The 20,822-nt window shown below is 47.9% G+C and overlaps 1 protein-coding gene across 5 annotated transcripts in view; it reads left to right on the top strand.

Moving 5' to 3' along the window:
* The window catches only part of TRAPPC9 (trafficking protein particle complex subunit 9), a 725,402-nt gene that overhangs the window by 156,854 nt on the left and 547,726 nt on the right, over window positions 1–20,822 (top strand). For all 5 annotated transcript variants that reach the window (XM_014346060.6, XM_034966644.3, XM_034966648.3 and 2 more), the window contains 4 exons: window positions 3,142–3,287; window positions 12,711–12,796; window positions 16,029–16,155; window positions 19,735–19,867. In XM_014346060.6, the coding sequence (XP_014201546.4) occupies window positions 3,142–3,287; window positions 12,711–12,796; window positions 16,029–16,155; window positions 19,735–19,867 (492 nt within the window). The remainder of the gene's footprint in view (window positions 1–3,141; window positions 3,288–12,710; window positions 12,797–16,028; window positions 16,156–19,734; window positions 19,868–20,822) is intronic.

The raw sequence follows: 20,822 nt of genomic DNA, 5'->3' as shown, positions 1-20,822 counted from the left end.
ACCCAAAGATGGTTTCAAGTAATTACGATGCAAGTAATGAAAAAGGAGCCAAAATACATCCCTATTTTAATTGTATTCCAAAATTCAATTAATAAAATATTTGTTGAGTGCCTAAGACGTGCTTTTGGCCCAAGGCTAATTGCGAAGAGATGGTAGTGGCCAAGCGTGATCTCATCTGCCAGGAGGCAGCCAAGCCCACATCCTGTTGCTGTTGACCAGAGTTAAAGCAGAGGATGGTTCTGATAGAACTATAAGTGATCTTTTTTCCTTATTTATGGAATTCTCTGCAAAAATGATACAGTGTGTACACAGTAGCCAACAGTAGACTACCAGGCCCCTAGTAAGCATGTAGATTATTAACACACTGTAAGTCCTGGATTATTATTAAGGAAGTGGAATAGAGTTTCAGTGCCATTTCCAGTTAACCAGTGAGTCTTTAATTTGGGGGCAGTGATGGGGAGTGGGATTCATTGAATATTTTTTTTTAAGAGCTAACATTGAGCTCCTTCAACCTGGAGAAGAGCTTAAGAGTTAATGAAGGCGTTTACATGAACAAAGACCCAAATCCTCTAATGAGAGTGAGCTTCGAGTTGCTTTGATACGTTTAAAACTTAAACTTTTAAGTTAATTCTACCGTTTGAGGAAGGATTCTAGGCATTTATTCAGAGAGGTGTTTAGAGGCCCAAATTCAGGGTCGTGCTTCGGACTCCCAGACACCAATCAGGATGCAGCCTCCATGACTGTGTTCATGCCACTGTCCAGGATTTTCTCCCATACATGGTCTAGCGGCCAAGCCATAACCTTCCTTAAGAATTTCTTAAACCAGAGCTGTTTGGAGCTGATAAGAAATGTATAGTGGCATTCAGGATGGGAGCGGCTGGCCCCACCTTGCTACTACAGCTGGCGTGGTCGCCCTTTCCAGCTCTCTCAGTTGCTCCGGACTCGGAGCAAGCAGCCTCCACGCTGTCATACACACGAGGCACTTGAGGGCAGTCGTAGTCCCCACCCATCTCTTCTTGGATATGTTTCCCTGTGAATAAGATTGATGAATTAAATACCAAGAAACAAAAGGTGAGTGGTTGTTGACTGTCATTCCTCTCGACCGGTTCGTCTGGCGTCGCTTTCCTGATCAGCGCTCTGCGGTGCTCTGCACGGCCCCGACGGCTGCTGTTCCTGAGGGAAGTCAGGTTTTTACGGTGTCAGCAGTTTCCAGATGGAATCTGTCAAAATCATCCTTGTCTTGGACACTTTATCCCTGGACTTCTGCTTTACTGTTGGCAGCTTCATAGGCCAAGTACAATTTTTATTAGTTCTGCAGCTACAGAGAGATAAGGCCCTGGTGCCCCTGTCCTCAGCAGGCTCACAGCTGAGTGGAAACAGATACAAAATGAAATGGTTGTGATCCGCTATGATAAAGGCATAATGAAGGGCACACACAGAGCGAAGGGAGCTGGGGAGCACATGCTGGGTGTGCCCTTGGTCTGGAGGGCGTGGGGTTAGCACCATCTCCTGCCATGAGTCACTGAGGGTGGTGGGTGAGAACCACGCACGTGGCAGGCTCCCCGGGGCTGGGATGTGGGTCTGTGGTGGGGATTGTCTGCTGAGTGCTGTAGGCGTGCTTTGCACAGGGCAGGCTGGAATGAGGCATCTGAGGTCCCTCCTCACTGAGAGAGGTGGTGATTTTGTGGATTCTGTAAGGCAGTTGTTATTATGCAGTATAGGTTAGGGTGCACTGTGGCAGAAAAATTAACCCTGAAATCTTCGTGATTTACTGTAACAACAGTTTCTACCTCCCTCACACAAGTTTGGTGTGGGTTGGGCGGCTCTCCAGGGCAGCTGAGCTCTGGGAGGTTGCTGAGTGCTCCAGGTCGCATCTGTCTGGTGCTCCACCTTCTCAATGTCCAGCCTCCAGGATCACCATGGCCGTGCAGCCGAAGGAGAGAGCTGGGGGCTGGCCCGTCACTCTAAAGTGTGTGTCTCACAGAGGCCTCGGTGGCTCCCACTCACAACCTACTGGCCAGAGCTCCTCAGGTGGCCTCACCTTCCTGCGGAGGCCGGGAGGCGGGGGGTGGGGAGCACGTAGATTTATCACGATCAGTGTCACTATCAGTCTTCCTGTTTTCCCACCTCTACTCCTTGTCCTTTCTGTCTGATGTCCAGGAGTGTTCCAGATCTTAACCACCATCTTGCCAAACTGGTCACAAGGGTGACAGCACCTTCTAGTACTGTGGTTTAAGAGCATAGTGTCACCTGTTGTTATTGCTTTCCAGCCATCGGATTTGGGACAGTATACTTAGTCCCTCTTGCGTGAGTTTCCTTATTGATGACATGGAGACAATAGTAATAGTACCCAAACTAAGGAGGTGTTTGTGATGTTTAAGTGAGAGAATACATATGCAGTGGTTAGCACAGTGCCTGCTCATACTCAGGCTCCATGGATTGGTAAATTTATCTTAATGCTAGCTGGATAAATTCGAGCATGAGTGTAGACTGGCAGACATCCACAGCTGGGATGCTGTGGGAAGCGATGACAGATACAGATGCTGCTGCATGCGAGTAGAGCAGAGGGTGCTGTTGACCTTCTCATGGGTGCCATCTCTTCCCATGGGTCAGGGTCTGGCTGCCACTTGCTGTGGGCAGGTCCCTCGGGAAAGGGAGAGGCAGAGAGAGAAGAGCCATCCTGGGTCAGGCAGTGGGCCCTGTGCCAGGAGTCTTTAGCTGGATCCTCCCCATGGGTCCACGGGGAAGGTGGTGGCCCCACCTGCACTTTATACACAAGGAACCTACGTCTTAGAGATGGCAAGGCACGTGCCCAAAGGCACACAGCTGGTAAGTGTGAAGCGAGATTTCAAGCTGGCCTTTCTGACTCCAGACCATCCTTGGGCCCAGTTCAGGAGTACCCAGAGGGAAGTGGCTGCTCCCCCAGTTCCAGGGAGTGATTTCCCCTGTCTGGGAGAATCTTGAGTTACTGTTGCAACACTTCCTTGCTGTGTCCTGTTGCCTCGGAGTGCTTTTCCTCCCTCCATTTATCTTCCTTCTGACTGATTTACTGTTTTTCTGATACATCATGTTTGGTTGTGTTTATCCTGAAACTACGCTAACCAGACAGTTGAAGTATTTGTGTTCTGTTTGAAACAACAGGCATGTGAAACTATTGAACCTTCCTGCTAGCCTCCGGCCACACAAAATGAAAAGCTTGCTGGGTCAGAACGTGTCAACCAAAAGTCCTTTCATCTATTCACCAATTATCGCACACAACCGTGGAGAAGAGCGGAACAAGAAAATAGGTAGGATGTTGATCCTGGCTTTCCCACCGTGCTCTGCCACCTGATTTCCAATGCCTTTTCTAGATTTTTAGAACAGCATTTTGAGCCAGTTCATGCATGTGCGTGTGTGTGCGTGCGTGGATGTGTGCACACATGCATATGTGTGTATATGTGTGTGCATGTGTGCATGCATGTGTGTATGTGTGCATGCATGCATATGTGTGTATGTGTGCATGCATGCATATGTGCGTGTATGTGTGTATGCATGCGTGCATGCATGCATATGTGTGTTTACCTGTGTGCATGTGTGGATGTGTGCACACATGTGCGTGTGTGTGTGCGTGTGTGCAATCTGTCATGGAAGTTTATTTGATTTGCTGCTTTTGGCAGGCAATTGCCCATAGATCTGATTTTAAAAAATTTATTTCATATAAGGTAATTTTGTGAAAGTTCTGGAAACCAGAAAGACTTTTGTTAACTGAGACTTATGTGAACTACAGAAGAGTGATAATTGGAGATGTAGACTGATTTTCCAAGGGCTGAAGTGACTTCTGAATCATCAAAGAAAGATTCATGGTTGGATTGTGTTCAGGATTGAGTGGGAGATGAGGTAATTGTGTTATGTTCTTTTGTGAACACAGGTGATCAGGATAGTCAGTCCTGGGTTAAGCTGTGTTGTGGGAGAGACTGGGAGTGGACAATCTCTCCTGAGCTTTCCTGTGTCTGAGCTCTCATCCCTCCTGCACCAGGGCTCAGCAAGCACCACCGGCCCTGTCCCTTGGTGTCCTTCCCGAAGCCCAGCTGTGGTGCCAAGCTCCCCATCCCTTGCTGCCACAAAGACATGCCCGAGGCCCCTTGCAGGAGATTGTGACTGCCAGTCACTGGGGACCACTGCCGGTCGAGCCCACATGTCCTGTGACAGAACCTTGAGGGCCTGGAGGCTGGCCGCTGCTTGGCGACTGCCGGGGCCTCTGAGGAGTGTGAGCGGGAGGCCTGCGCAACCGCGGCGCTCTGTGTTTGATATCCAGTGCTTTCTTCTCCTTCTGTTTCTTTATTTCTGCTCTTAATTCCTGTACCTCCAATTTAGGAAGAAGGCATTCCGGCTCCTTTTTCCACCATGCTTTTCTTTCCAGGACAGAGGCTTCCTGTTGCACTCGCAAGCTCACCCACAACCCGAGTTACGGACTGCAGGCGCTCCCTGACCCCGCCCTGCCCACACCCCTCCCACTCTGTCGGGCTTTTCATGCCACCTCCTGCCACCATCACTCTGGTTTAGCCACAGGGACTCCTTTCTGGTCGTGGAAAGAAACAGGCTTGTTCTAGGCCCAGGGCTTTGGGGCTCGCTCTTTCCTTTGCCAGGAACTCGTCCCCTGCCCCTCTATCATTGGCTCTCTTGTTGTCACATCCTTTTGGTCTCTGTTCAAATGCCCCCTCCCTCAGAGGGGTGTTCTCTGATCCCAGTGCCTTGCAGGCCACTCCTCCCACCATCTCTAGCGGTGCTGTCTGGGATTCTCTTCCCAGCTTCTCTCCAGCTCAAACCCACACTGGCCCATTGATGCTTTGTCCCGCAATATCACCTGAAGCCCAGAATTCTGTCAGGCTGTGTGCAGCTGCTGTCTCCCCAGCACCTGGACCAGTGACAAAAGAATGAATGAATGGATGGGGTACATATTATGAATCCCATTTTATAGATTTTGTAGACGGGGAAACTGATTCACGACGTTTAAGTGTCATGTCCAAGAACTCACAGGAGAACCTAGATCTCACTGTACATTTCATGTTCCTGGCAGGGCATGGTGGAATTCAAGGCAGAAGGGACAATCAGAGCACTACGTGTAGCACATCATCTTTTTTTTTTTCTTTGAGACAGGGTCTAGCTCTGTCACCCAGGCTGAAGTGCAGTGGTGTAATTAGGACTCACTGCTGCCTCAACCTCCTGGGCTCAGTTGATCCTCCTGCCTCAGCCTCCCAAGTAGGTGGGACCACAGGTGCACACTACCACACCCACTGATTTTTGTATTTTTTGTAGAGACGGGGTTTTGCCATGTTGCCCAGGCTGGTCTCGAATTCTTGGGGTCAAGTGAATCCCCTGCCTCGGCCTCCTAGAGAGCTGGGGTTACAGGTGGGGACCTCTGCGTCCAGCCAGCACATTGTCTTGATGAACATTTCTCATATATTACTAGCTCTAGGATTTCTTAGCTTCTGTAAGGGTCTCTTAATAAACTTCATTAACAATTTGTAAATTATCTGAATGCCTTAAAAAATAAAGTGCTTCAGAGGAAATAAAGTTGTTTGCTGAGATAAAGGGCATAACTAGGGTAGGAGTACTCAAAGAACCTTACGCTTTTAAAAATGGTAATCATTTCTTTTATTCTAATTGTGCTTTATAAGAGGCTATCATATGTTACCTTATTTAGTTTTTCCAGTATTTTTGGGAGATTTCATTTTTATCTCCCTTTTACAGATGAGGAAACAAACTTAGAGAAATGACTTTTAGAAGTAACTAAAAGTTACTCAGTTAGTGACAAGCTTGATTTCACATCACAGACCACGTGTCCTGTTCCCATTAGTACCCTATGGTTTCCTCTCACGTGCACAGCAGGTGTGGGACAGACCTATTACCTGGACCTCACAGTCCTCACCCTCGGCTGGTTTTTCTGTTTAGTTCATGCAGGCAAGACACAAACGTGAGAAGTTGACTATCAAGACTAAATGTGAATTAAACGCTCTCTAAAACTGTACATCTGTCAGCAGGGGTACCTGGTTACTTACACGTTGAACTCGAATGAACAATAAACACTGGGCTAACTGGGAGTGGGGTGTGGGGTGGGGGCCCCGCAGACCCTGGGGAAGCCCTCTGGAGGCTCAGACACAGCCTCCATCTGAGGAGCCGTGTGGGCTTTGTAAGGAGTGGCTCCAGCTGTTCTAGCTGTTCACTGTTAGAATGAGAAGAAAATAAAAAGACATGGGGTCATGCCCTTGAAAAACTGCAGTCAATACTGTATTTTGGAAAATTTCTGAAAATGTGAGCACTAACTATATAATCTACTCTAGAATTTGTGTGTATCTGTATGTGTGTATGTGTGTGTATGCATGTGTATATGTGTATGCATCTGTATGTGTGTGTATGCATGTGTATATTGTGTGTATGCGTGTGTGTGTGTGTATGTGTGTGTGTCTATGCATGTGTGTGTATGAGTGTCTGTATGCATGTGTGTGTGTGTATGCGTTTTTAAAATGCCATTTTTAGTCTGTTGATTCTGAAAGACACCCCAACCTTGTCTCTCCTGCCACTGCTTCTCTGATCTGGAGAACATGAGGTGACAGGAAGTGTAGGTGCTGGGTAGACGTGGTGGATGAACAGGCAGGGCCTGATGGCAGCCCCAGATGTGCTCCAGCGTGTGTTGCGGTAAGCAGGAGAGAGCTGTACAAATCCTGTCCTCACTGTGTTTTGGGGACGTCGTTTCCTGGCCTCCTGTGGGAACTCCACCTTTCCTCTCTGGAGGACGTCTTCCGAGCTCCGTGGGGATGGGCAGGCCACCCTCAGGGCTCCTCTGTCTCCCCTGGCCCTGGACTTGCTGTCCTACGAGTGCTCAGGCTCTTCCCCCTGGGACCTTCTAGAGTCTCTGGCTGCTCTTTTGTGTTCTCATTGGGGTTGGTGATGAACTATCTCCCCTACAGAACTTTTGAGGAAAGCTTCAGTCCTTTCGTTGAGAAAAACTTCTAGAGGTGATTTAGGAGACTGGAGGTGTGAGACTCCTCTTCTCAGGATGGGCCATGTGATTTGTGGGGCCCAGTGCAAAATGCAAACACAGGGCCTTTGTTCAAACATCACTAGGAATTCGAAGACAGCAACAGCAGAGCATGAACCCAGATGCCAGGGCGCAGGGCCCTGTGCCACTGATGGCATGGATTGTAGGCCCTGCCTCTCTGCTTTTCCTTTTCAATCTTAAGAAATTGTTGGCCGAGTGTGGTGGCCCACGCCTGTAATCCCAGCACTTTGGGAGGCTGAGGCTGGTGGATTGCTTGAGCCCAGGAGTTCGAGACCAGCCTGGCCAACATGGCAAAACCCCATCTCTACACAAAATACAAAAAATTAGCCGGGCCTGGTGGCGGGCACCTGTGGTCCCAGCTAGTTGGGAGGCTGAGGTGGGAGAATCACCTGAGCCTGGGAGGTCGAGGCTATAGTGAGCCAAGATTGTACCACTGCACTCCAGCCTGGGTGACAGAGCAAGACCCTACCTCAAAAAACAAATAAAAAGACATTGTCGAAGATTCCTTGTATGAAAATTACAGTCTGTATTTGTTGAAGAGGGCTTAAGCAAACATTATCCAGTGATTCTCAAAACTATTTGATGCTGATGCTGCCGGCATTATTATATTCCCTATTTGCAGATAAGAAAATTAAGACTGAACGAAATTTAAGTACCTGCCCCAGGTCAGATAGCTTATCAGTGACATTCCCCGGGCTCCATGCCAGGTTGCAGGACTCGATGCCCAGGGCCTTTTTTCTTTATAATATGGCTTCTCACCATAGTAAGAAGTACCTGCTCATCTGGGCTGAGGACAAATTCAGTGGATGATGTAAGATTTTTTTCTGAGATATAACGCAAGTTTCAGCCAAAATGCACATTATTTGTTTGGTAGGAAAATGCAATTTATATCCCATAGCTTCTAATATCTTTTTGGCAGCGTACTGATCAGTGAGTGCTTGTGCAGAAGCTTGACAGATCACATAACTTTAACCTAAATTTCCAGTCTCTCTAAATGAACCTCGGTGTATAATTGGGGGAGGTATCATCACAGCAGGTGGCATAGGGTTTTAGAGATGAAGAAACTCTTGAGGGTAGTGTTTGAGACCATTTTCCACTTTAACTTGGGATAGTTCACGAGTCTTTGTGTGTTGGCTGGTGTGGCCATCATCTGAGCTACATCCATGCAAAGATGACTGCAACACTGGCCTCAGCTTGAGTGTGTTGGGTTGAAGGCCTTCTGTCATTTGTGATAGGTCTTTGTGGTGCTGCCAGGCTTAGTGCCAAGGTCGACTGCTGCCCCAGAGGCAGCGTGGTGGCCTGGAGAGGCTGTGGCTGTCAGGTGGACTTGGGCTGCACCCTGGCCCTGCAGCTTCCCACTGTGTGACCGTGGACAGCTGATTGCGCCTCTGTGGTCTGCAGTCATGCTATCTGAAGAATGGGGACATTAGAAGCTGACACGGAGGGTGGTTTTGAGGATCAAGGGAGATAATGTTTCTAAAGTCCCTGGCAGCCATTCAGAAACATTTTTGGTAGCAGTTATATGCCCTGTGCTATGTGCTGGGGATGCATTGATAAATCAGGAGTCTTTCCCGCCACGTGGGTCCATACAGTTTAGCAGAAAGAGATGAACTTGTCAATAAACGCCACTGCCCGGTGCCGTGGGTCCACAGATGACAGCATGCACAGTGTGTCCCACAACAGGGAGGGCAGGGCCTGAGATGAGGGGGTTTCAGAGAGGCTAATTCTTGTGCCTTCCCACTACTTCTAGGACAAAATAGTGAGGAAGGGCCACCACTGTGTGCTTTGACATGCTGAGGATGGAAAGGGGTTATCTCCTTCTTTCAGCAAAAATCACTTTTCAGGCCGGGTGTGGTGGCTCACGCCTGTAATTCTAGTACTCTGGGAGGCCAAGGTGGGGGGGATTAGTTGAGGTCAGGAGTTCGAGACTAGCCTGGCCAACATGGTGAATCCCTGTCTCTACTAAAAATACAAACAAAATTAGCCGGGCACGGTGGCGCACACCTGTAGTCCCAGCTACTTGGGAGGCTGAGGCAGGAGACTCGTTTGAACCCGGGAGGTGGAAGTTGCAGTGAGCCGAGATCATACCACTGCACTCCAACCTGGGTACAGAGTGATACTCCATCTCAAAAAAAGAAAAAAAAAAAGAAGAATAAATTTTTATGTAATCAACAGTTTATTTTAGATTTACCCTTTAGTAGACGTGGACCATCTAAGTGTACATTATTTTTTCAGTACTCTAGAAAATGATTTTTCAAATGGCTTATTATTATCATCATCATCATCATGACCATGATAGGGCAAGCCATTTCTTAATTACCAGGCGTTAGCCACTTGTTTAAAGAGAGTGACCTTCTTCATTTGTGGTGAGGAGTGGTCTGGGATGCTGACCATCAGTGGCCCCGGGCAGGCTTGGTGGGGCGGGGTCAGGTGGGCTGGGAGCATGTTGTGCTCTGGCCACTGACTTGTGTAAATGAGGAGGTCGGGTGAGCCCCCTCCCATTGAAGGTCCTCAGAAGCTGGTGGGCCTGGGAGGTGGGGGGCATGGAAGCTGGGATGAGGGAAGGACAAGACCTGAGTTTCCGGGGTCCTGAGAGGTGAAGCAGTAGGGTGAAAAGAGTGTAGGTTTTGGAGACAGACTGGAGTTCGAATCTCAGTTTTCTTGCTTCTCAGGACCATAGGACAGGCAGGCAGGCCAGCCTGTCAGGGGGGTTCTCCTTTTTTGTAGAATGGGCATAACATTTGTGCTGCTGACATAGACTGTGGCCATTCACTGCATTGTCCAGAGGCTCAGATGAGTACATGGTGGTGCAGGCATTAGGGGAGCTGTTAGCTCACCTGGTGGGCACTGTATTAACTAATTAATTAATTAATTAATTTTAAAATTTATTATTATTATACTTTAAGTTTTAGGGTACATGTGCACAATGTGCAGGTTAGTTACATATGTATACATGTGCCATGCTGGTGTGCTGCACCCATTAACTTGTCATTTAGCATTAGGTATATCTCCTAATGCTATCCCTCCCCCCTCCCCCCACCCCACAACAGTCCCCAGAGTGTGATGTTCCCCTTGCTGTGTCCATGTGTTCTCATTGTTCAATTCCCACCTATGAGTGAGAATATGCGGTGTTTGGTTTTTTGTTATTGCGATAGTTTACTGAGAATGATGATTTCCAATTTCATCCGTGTCCCTACAAAGGACATGAACTCATCCTTTTTTATGGCTGCATAGTATTCCATGGTGTATATGTGCCACATTTTCTTAATCCAGTCTATCATTGTTGGACATTTGGGTTGGTTCCAAGTCTTTGCTATTGTGAATAGTGCCACAATAAACATACGTGTGCATGTGTCTTTATAGCAGCATGATTTATAGTCCTTTGGGTATATACCCAGTAATGGGATGGCTGGGTCAAATGGTATTTCTAGTTCTAGATCCCTGAGGAATCGCCACACTGACTTCCACAATGGTTGAACTAGTTTACAGTCCCACCAACAGTGTAAAAGTGTTCCTATTTCTCCACATCCTCTCCAGCACCTGTTGTTTCCTGACTTTTTAATGATCGCCATTCTAACTGGTGTGAGATGGTATCTCATTGTGGTTTTGATTTGCATTTCTCTGATGGCCAGTGATGATGAGCATTTTTTCGTGTGTTTTTTGGCTGCATAAATGTCTTCTTTTGAGAAGTGTCTGTTCATTCCTTCGCCCACTTTTTGATGGGGTTGTTTGTCTTTTTTTTGTAAATTTGTTTGAGTTCATTGTAGATTCTGGATATTAGCCCTTTGTCAGATGAGTAGGTTGCAAACATTTTCTCCCATTCTGTAGGTTGCCTGTTCACTCTGATGGTAGTTTCTTTTGCTGTGCAGAAGCTCTTTAGTTTAATTAGATCCCATTTGTCAATTGTGGCTTTTGTTGCCATTGCTTTTGGTGTTTTAGACATGAAGTCCTTGCCCATGCCTATGTCCTGAATGGTATTGCCTAGGTTTTCTTCTAGGGTTTTTATGGTTTTAGGTCTAACGTTTAAGTCTTTAATCCATCTTGAATTAATTTTTGTATAAGGTGTAAGGAAGGGATCCAGTTTCAGCTTTCTACATATGGCTAGCCAGTTTTCCCAGCACCATTTATTAAATAGGGAATTTATGCCATGTCAACATGCCAGCTCTGGGTCAGATGTCATAGGTGTGGTGGAGTCAGTCCTCATCTCTGTGCAGGTTGCAGAGTGTGTGGGAAAAGCTGTGTCTTGAGAACATGCTTATGAAAGCTCTGAAAGTTGAATAATTCTGGTCAACAGACTTTCTTATCTGCTGGAGAAAAAGCCCTCCACTGCCCTGTTAGCCACCCGTGTCTGCTCGGGGTGCCTCTGAGTTCAGAGGCCAGAATCCAGCAGCTCCTCTCGCTTGCTGTGTGGTTCCTGGGCCAATTTATTACCCTGTTTGGACCTTGAGTGTTTGCCTTGCAGTGACGGGGGTTATCATACCTATCTCAGGAGGTCCTTATGCAGAGTAATGAGATAACCTGTGTGGAAGTGCCTCACACCTAACACATGCCTGCCACATGTTGATTGATTCTGAAATTCCTTCTGGTTTTCCTAAGAGAGGATTGTAAAGGGAGGAGGGGGTGATGGAAATTGGGACAGATGCTGAATTAGCTTTCTGTTGCTTTGTAACAAATGACCACAGACTCAGTGGCTTCAAACAACACAAATCTGCTTCCTCATGATCTGTGTGGGCTTCAGCTGGGTCCTCTGCTCAGGGATTCACAGGACTGAAATCCAAGTGGCATCTGGGGCTGTGTCCTCATCTGGAGGCTCAACTAAGGGAAGGGCCTGCTTTCACGACTCCTCAGGCCGTTCTTCATTCATTTCCTGTGATCCCCGTTCTCTTGCCAGCTGTCTGCTCTCAGCTCCCAGAGGCTGCTCTTAGGCCCTTGCCACGTGGTCCCCTCCACAGGCCCTCTAGGCAAGGATATGGTCTCCTGTGCAGTCTCACCTGATTAGAACAAGCCCATTCAGGACAACCTTCCTTTTGATTAACTCAGAGTCAACGGATTGGGGTCCTCAATCACATCTGCAAAAACTTTCCACCTTTGTTTTACAATATAGCCTAATCATCATATTCACACTGAAGGTGGGGATTACATACTGCATGCACACCAGGTTGTGCACACCAAGGCTGGGGGTTTTGGACGTCATCAGAATTCTGCCCCTGCACAGGTACTGAACTGCAGTTGACCTGGGAGTGGGTGGGGAGGAGAAGCCTCCCCTCTCACAATCTTAGGGGAATAGGGCAAATCACACTCCGTGTTACTCACAAGTGACCCCAGTGCCGTCTTCCTGTGTTGCCAGCTTCTGGGCCCCATGAAGCGCAGTGTGCCTTATGGCTCTGTACCAAGAACAGTGCCATCTGGACTGATGCCAGCATGAATGCAGCCCGCCAAAGGCAGCGACAAGCGCCATTCATGTGGCATCAAAGTGCCAGTGACAGCTGCCTTGCTTTGTTTCAGAGAAAGCTGGTGGAAAAAGCAGCTTTGAATCACCCATCTCAAGATGATCATAGAGCCTGCTGCCTCACTGAGAATGTGAATTGCCAAAGGAATAATTGGAAACCATGTAGAAAGTGAAAAAATGCCAACTAATACATGGATTCATTTATGTGTGTGTATTTTCTAGATTTCCAGTGGGTTCAAGGAGATGTGTGTGAAGTTCAGCTGATGGTATATAACCCAATGCCGTTTGAACTTCGAGTTGAAAACATGGTATGTATCACCAATCATTTGACCTTTTTGGGCTAAGATACAAACTTCTCATTAAAGTAGGTTTTACTTAATGTCTGAGGCACACATCTTACGATATGTGTCTGTTTTTATGTTTGTTTTGCCAAAGCATATAAGCTTATTGTAAATGAAGACCATGTTTTGTTATTCCTGTGTCTTTAGGCTTGGTTTTCAATAAATATTTGAACCTACAAAGAAACCTCTGATTTGAACATATGCCGAGCTTAGTTGATTGGGTATAAGATGTGAAATAATAATTTCGAAGCTTCCGTGAGATGTGTTGAGGTTGCAAAGTCCACATTCTGCCTGCTACTCAACGGTATCAGCATTATTTTATTGCTGCAAGATGATAAGATGATCAAGGCCCCGGGGAAGAACAATGTGGAATGGGAGGATAAATGACCACACCACCACCGCAAGCTTTCTCTTGTTTTGAAATCCTGATGTCCCATTTCTGTGCTTTGTGTAGGGTGTGAAAAATTCAGTTTGTAATCTCTTCTATTGGAAATGCTTACCCAATTCTCTAGTCAGGGGGAAGGAGATTTGTACTGGCCCTCTAAGCTGATTCTGTGTTTTCAGAGCAGGCCCTCCCCATGCCAATGTAGGTTCCATCCCTCAAGTCTTCTCTGCATTGCTGTGTGGTGCTGCTGTGTAACTTTTCAGCAGCACGCAAAGGAGGGTGCTGCGAGAATGGACGTTGTCTTTTAGAGTTTTATGACTGGTGTTCAGGGTAAGAGGCGGGCCCTTCATGCAGGTATCTCACTGAGTGCTCTTGCCATGTGTCAGGCCCCAGGCAAGGCCCTGAGGGGACAGAGATGATCAGGCCCTGGTCCCTGCTGTGACTGTGACCAAGGCTCTGTTGGGGTGCATGAGGTGTTGCAGGCCTGATGTGGAGGGGAGTCTGCCTGACCCTGGAGAGTCAGGGAAGGGTTCCTGGGACAGATGTGACAGCCTGGCTGTGAGTACAGGCTGAGTTGCAGTTTGCCAGGTGGACACGTGGTGGCTGTTGAAATGCTGTTTAGGCCTCTAGCACGTGGCATAGTTTCCCGAAATCTGTCTGAGCTCCTGGAAGCTCAGCTGGATGTTCAGCTTGTAGTCTCGAGGTGCGCTCGGGAGGAGCGCTTCTCCTCCTGTTGGGTGAGGACTGACCTGCAGTAGGATTTGGCTCTGGCCTTTCCTGTGGCTTTCTGTCTCAGCCTTAGTAGGGAGAAGCAGTTTAGAGAATTTTCCCCAAAGTGGTTAAAGTATCAAATGCCTGCTGCTCTTTCTTACACATTTTTTTTTTTGGTCTTAAAATGTAGCTTTCATTTTTGTCTGGTTTAAAAACAATATGTGCTTATTATAACAAATGAGGAAGAGCAGGGAACAAAATAAAAAGCACCACATGGAGATAGCCCACAAATCATGGGCAAAGTTTTAAAAACTAAATTAGGAAGTATTTTAAACCTATGAAATGTTACAGGGAATAGTACACACTTGCATCTCCACCATTCACATTTAAAAAATGTTCACAGTTGGCCATATTGCTTTAGCTATTTTCAAAAGAAATAAATGCCAATATATTTGCCTAGAGACAATTGGCTCCTCGGCTTCCACCCTTGCCTGCTGCATCTGTTCCACACATAGATCATTTCACACCTTGGCTCCAAGTCCGGGCACTAAGTGTACTCACTGCCGAGAGAGTGGCTTTGCTTCTGGGTGCTTCCTGTAGACAGAGTTGGGAAAAGTCTGTGTGCATATACACATACATGAGAACACACACACATATATATATATCTAAACCCATATGCCTACATATATGTACACATGTGTATACCCCTGTGTCTGCACCATAGACATGCATGTAGGATCTGCCCTGTTCACGGGGACCCTCGCTTTCCAGCACTTCTCCAGAGGGTGCTTGCCTTCCTCCATCTGTGTGTGTCCTTTCTTCCCGCGTGAGAACTCGGGCTCCCAACATCAGCACATCTACTTAGATGCTCAGTCCTGTCATATCTGAGATAGTTGCAGGGTAGCTTTGACCATACTGCTGCAGAAAACCAACCCGCTAAAAAGAATCCAGGATTTCCCCCTTCGCCCAGGGCTTCTTTATCTCAGCAGTGTTCTGTAACTGTTATGAAACCTTGCCTGTCATTTGTTAGGTTTATTCTAATGTAGTTGATGGTTTTGATCGCTTGTTAATGATATTTTACCCAATTGCTTATTGCTAAACTATAGAAATAACGCGTTTTTTTCTGACTCTGTCACTTTGCTAAATGTACTCGAAAGTTCAAGTTTCATTGTAGATTCCATAGCGTTTTCTGACCCTGGTTTTGTTTTCTGTGAGTAATTGCCTGTATGACTTTTCTTCCTTTTTCTTGCTTTAGTGCCCTGAGTAGGACCTCTGTTACAATGCTGAGAAGTCCTGAGGGCCGACATACCTGTACTGCTTCCAATCATGGGCCACTGTCTTGAGGCCAGGGAATCTGCCTGTTTTGTTCACTAGCAAGCTTAGTGCCTGTACTAGCAAGCTTAGTACATACCGAAATAAGTTGATAACTCACAGATGTGTGGCAGGAATATTAACTGGTGGTATATTTCCACACTTGATTGATTGATTGATTGAGATAGGGTCTCACTCTGTCCCCCACACTGGAGTGCAGTGGTGTGATCATTGCAGCCTCAGCCTCCTGGGCTCGGGTGATCATCCCACCTCAGTCTCCCAAGTAGTTGGGACCACAGGTGCATGCCACCTTCCCTGGCTAATTAAAAATTTTTTTTGTAGAGATGGGGTCTTACTGTGTTGCCCAGGTTGGTCTTGGTCTCCTGGGCTCAAGTGTTCTTTCCACCTTGGCCTCCCAAAGTGTTGGGATTACAGGTGTGAGCCACCATGCCCAGCCATGTTTTTATTTATTTTTGTTTATAAATAAAATATTTTCTCTTTGTGTTCACATTCCCATTTGGTAAAATGATAAATATCAGACAGCAAACAGGGCTGAAATCAAGTGGATCCGTGGTTTATCGCCTGAGCACCTGCAGTGCTTACCATGTTTAGGTGGTTTTGCGTTACACTGTACACTGTCTCCGAAGTTCTCTGTGGGTTTCTGTGAAGACTGTTGGTGATTTTATTCCAGCAGTTCTGGATGTGCCATAGCCAATGTCTTAAGGCGCATTTGGAACTGAGCACGCACAGTAGGTTTGCTCCGGGCTTACGATGCTGCGTCGCTTGGTTTAGGGGCTGCTCACCAGCGGAGTGGAGTTCGAGTCTCTCCCTGCGGCGCTTTCTCTTCCGGCTGAATCTGGTCTGTACCCAGTGACGCTCGTCGGGGTCCCGCAGACGACTGGAACAATTGCTGTGAACGGTAAGGAGAGTCCCTTCATGCTTCCTGCTCAGGAGGGTCTGCTGAACCCTTGCATGGCCTCCATGAGGTCCAGAGCCGATCGCCCGTCATGCCAGTCCTAACCAGTTAGAAGATAATGAAGACCTTGTCTCTTTGGGAAGCGTGAGAAAAACCTGTTCGTGGGGTGCGGGATGTGTGGTGGTGGGAGGGGTCCTTCCTGTGCTCTGACCCCACTGCCCATGCCCCTCCTCCCTCTGCTTCGTCTCCTTTCTGCCGTCTTCCTCCAGTGAGCCTGCCTTCCTCCTGCTCCTTGCTGGAACTCCTCAGAGGGTGTCTACACACGCTGAATCTCCCCTCTGCAGAGGGCCTTTAACCCTCTACCTCCTGGACTCAGCCCTTTTCACTTCCCCAAAACTCCTGTCACAAGCAGTATTTTTTGGGCTAAATCCAGGGCCTACTTTTCAGTTTTGTTTCTAAATTCGCTCCTCAGTGCCCTTTGAGTCCCTGGCTGACCCTCCACTAGGCATGCCCTCTCCTCTGGCTGCTGCGAGCCTGCCCTCTGGATACTTTACCGCCTCTCTGCTCTAGCTGCTGTGACCCTGCCCCTGCGGATGTTTTACTGCCTCTCTGGCCCTTCTGTTTGGGTCTCTCTTGTCTTCTGCAGCCCACTCCTCAGTCAGGCCTTCCTCACACCCCACTTCTTTCCTTCCCCACCCCTCGCCCTGTGTTCCCTGGCCCTGTTAACTCTTCCTCTTCCACAGGCTACCTTAGGTGATCCCACCAATGCCCTGGCCTTGCTGTCTTCCAGTTCCTCCAATGTGCAGATGATTTCCAGGGCTGGACTTCTTCCCAGCCTGCACCTCCAGCCCTTCCCAGCTGGCCCCTGGGTGCCTCGCATATAATACATGCAGATCAGAACTCGCTACCTCGCCTCCCCAAAACTGCCCCTGCCCCCGTCAAGCCTCCGTCTCAGTGCGGGCATTCCCATCAGCCATTTGCCCTAACGGGTTCTTGGGGGTCATCCTGACCCTCGCTGTCTGTCACAGCACCCCCACCTCCCTCCCTCAGTGCTTCCTGAGAACTGCTGCTTCTCTCCACCTCCACTGCCCCTTCCGGTCTTGCAGATCATAACTCTTCTAGGGTTTGTCACGAAAGCATTGGGACTGGTGTTTTTGCCCTGGTCTTGCTTGCTAACAGACCCACCTCCCATCTGTGGCCTGGCGATCTTCCTAGTGTGAATATGCTCCTGACATCTCTCAACTGGGAGCCTCACAGCTGTCGCCAGGCCCTTGTTATCAAGGCCCAGTCCTTAAGTGTTGCTCTGGAGCCCAGTGTGGTCCGGCTCCTGCTGGCCTCCGCAACCTCCTCTCTGCCTCTCCCCTCCTACTTCAGTCTCCGAAGACTCTTTAGTTCTGGCAGCTTTCCAGGCTTTCCGAGGCTTTGCCTGTGTCCCATCGAGTGCTTATCACCCTGGCCGGCTCCTGGGCTTCCCTCAGTCCTCAGCACAGGCTTTCCTTCCTCCGGGAGCCTTCCTCGGCATGGGCTCGCTGGCCTAGGCCCCTGTGCGGTGGTCTCCTTCCTGACTCTGTGCGATAGATTCCTTGCTGGCCTCGTGTGTCTCGCTCAGCTGCAGCTCCGTGCCTAGTGTGGAGCCTGGCACACAGTAGGTCTTCAGTGTGTGTTTGTTGGCTGGAAGAGCAAACATTTGCTGGAAGGGTGCTCCCTACGGGTGAGTGAGGCAGGTGTAATCGTAGGTGAGGGTGTGCTGCCCCAAGTGGGAATATGGAGTGGAGTGGCCGTGGGAGCGAATGACTCTGGGCATGGACCCAGCAGGGAGAGTGGGTGGGTCAGTGACCCTGAGGCTTGAAGGCTAACTAGGAACTATTCAAATGAATGGGGGTGGGCTGTGGGGGGAGTCCACAGGGGGCAGAAAGAGGGTTCCAGGCAGAACAACGTGGTGGTAAGAGAGAACATGGTACATTTGGGGGACCTGGGGGTGGTCAGAGTGGGTGGTCCAGGCCAGGGTGGCAGGGATGAGACAGGCTGGAAGGGAGGCAGAGGGCCGACCTGGGTTCTTACACACGGTGCCAAAGGATGCTGGCTTTCTCCGGAGGGCATTGGGGCTACTGCGTTATTTGAAGAGAGATGTGGTCAGGTGGGCAGTTCAGAGCCATCCCTCAGGATGCAGGATCCCTGTTGAGATGGGAAGGACTGGAGGCAGGGACAGCAGTGATCAAGCTTCAGCGATGACCCAGGGAGAAAGGGACAGAGGTAGGACCATAGCCGTGGCCTGGCAGTGGAGCATAGGAGATAGGAATGGATGAGAGAGGAGTAACGAGGAGTGAAGTGCTTGATTCAGAATAGCACATAACCATAACTAGTATGTTCACAGTTGAGGAGTCAGAGCCTTAGTCACGCAGTTCTTAGTGGTTTATCCTGGGTCCAGACTAGTGAGTGTTCATTTTTGGCCCGCTTTGGGAACGAAGTCAAAAGGACTGACCTTGTATTATCAGACATTGTAATGTGCTATTTGTCCTCAGACTTTTGGGTTTATATGGCAGTTATTTTAAGCAACAGGTAAGAAAAGGAAAATGACTGATTTAAATTAAGAATCGCAAAATAATGGCTGCTTAGCAGACGAAACCATGTCATACCAGGTTTTATAGAAAGGACATTAGTGCAAGATGTGGTTTTGGGGAGGAGAATGTTTGCCAGTTAAAGACGTCTTTGAAGAGGTATACTTTAGAGGAAGCGTGGCTGCTCTGAATGGGAGTTGTGTTGATAGGGCAGCTTTAAGCTGGCAGGAGGTGAGCACGGGGCTGATTGAGGCTGTGTAAGGTCCCTGATTTGCCCACGAGGGAGTGCCTGCCTCTCCTTTTGGTATGGAATAGTTTCATATGAATGCAGAAAAGTTGTCACCCTAGGCATCTAGCCATGGGGTATTGTTTAATTTTGTTACAGAGTGAATGTTGTTTATAATAATTATCTCGTGAAATTTCAAAAGCCATTTTAAAGCTTTGCTTAAACAATTTCAAGTGATTATCTAACCAGTGGACTTTTTTTTTAACATGGGAAATTTGCTAATTTTAAATTATGGTGCTTATACACATACAGCACATCTGCCATATCAGCAGCAGCTACAATAACAATTGGCTCGTGTGTGAACTTTCATCTCTCAACAGAAGGCTTTGAAGCATTTTTCACATACTCATTAAGTCACATTATGTCCTGGGAAAGAATATTAACATTCTCGTTTTAGAGATGGATAAATCTGAAAAGCAAATGAGTAAAGGGATGAGATACTGATTATTAAGTAGATATTTATAGTTTACAAGGACCTTCACATATATAGTCTTTCTTTTGGGCCCAGCCAGCCTTGTGAAACAGGAATGCAGATGCTGTTATCCTCCCCATCACGTACGAGGACAGTGAGGGTGGTGGGGTTGAGGGCGGGAGTGTGGGTGAGCGCCGGCGGGCCCCGGGCAGCTTCGGAACTCAGGTCTTCTGAAGAGGAGCCCCGTACTCTTCGCACTGCTTCAGCCGTGGGCGTGAGACCCAAAGCCTTGCCAGTGGAGTGAAGATGTTCATTTTCTATTCCAGGTTACCATACCACGGTCTTCGGTGTGTTCAGTGACTGTTTGCTGGATAACCTGCCAGGAATAAAAACCAGTGGCTCCACAGTCGAAGTCATTCCCGCGTTGCCAAGACTGCAGATCAGCACCTCTCTGCCCAGGTAGTGTGCACGAGGGTCACAGAGCAGAGTGGCTCTGAGGCATCATTTTTGGTCCTACATTTTTTTTTTTAATGGCACAAAGAGCCTGTAATTCTTATGACCAGAATATAGGTGAAGGATTTCTGTAAGATAAGCAACATCAATACGCTTTGCTTCAAACGAATTAGAACAAAGTTGAAATCTTTCTTACCATGATCAGAACAGAATGTGAAATTAGCCTATGGAATCATAATTCTTTTGAAAAACAAAATTAGGGAATTTAGGAATTCCCTTAAAAACATAGGGAATTTTGGCCTGGCGCGGTGGCTCACACGTGTAATCCCAGCACTTTGAAGGCTGAGGCAGGCGGATCACAAGGTCAGGATATTGAGACCATCCTGGCTAACACGGTGAAACCCCATCTCTACTAAAAATAAAAACAAAAATTAGCCAGGCGTGGTGGCGGGTGCCTATAGTCACAGCTACTCAGGAGACTGAGGCAGGAGAATGGTGTGAACCCCGGAGGCGGAGCTTGCAGTGAGCCGAGATCGCGCCACTGCACTCCAGCCTGGGCGACAGAGCAAGACTCTGTCTCAAAAAAAAAAAAAAAAAAAGGGAATTTTAATTAAACTTTTATATTATATTATATTTTAATTAATTAATTTTTTGAGACAAGGTCCCACTCTGTCGCCCAGGCTGGAGTGCAGTATTGTGATCTCGACTCACTGCAACCTCCACCTCCCAGGTTCAAGCGATCCTCCCACCTCAGCCTCCTAAGTAGCTGGGACTACAGGTTTGTAGCACTACACCTGGCTAATTTTTGTATTTTTTGTAGAGATGGGGTTTCGCCATGTTGCCCAGGCTGGTCTCGAACTCCTGGGTTCAAACAATCCACCCATCTTGGCCTCCCAAAGTGCTGGGATCACAGGTGTGAGCCACCGTGCTCAGCCAACTCTTATCTTCTAAGAAATAGTTT

The sequence above is a fragment of the Pan paniscus genome, chromosome 7 (genome assembly GCF_029289425.2).
Source record: "Pan paniscus chromosome 7, NHGRI_mPanPan1-v2.0_pri, whole genome shotgun sequence".
Lineage (NCBI taxonomy): Eukaryota > Metazoa > Chordata > Mammalia > Primates > Hominidae > Pan > Pan paniscus.
The sequence above is the reverse complement of the archived record's forward strand: the minus strand, read 5'-3'. Positions and strand labels throughout refer to the sequence as shown.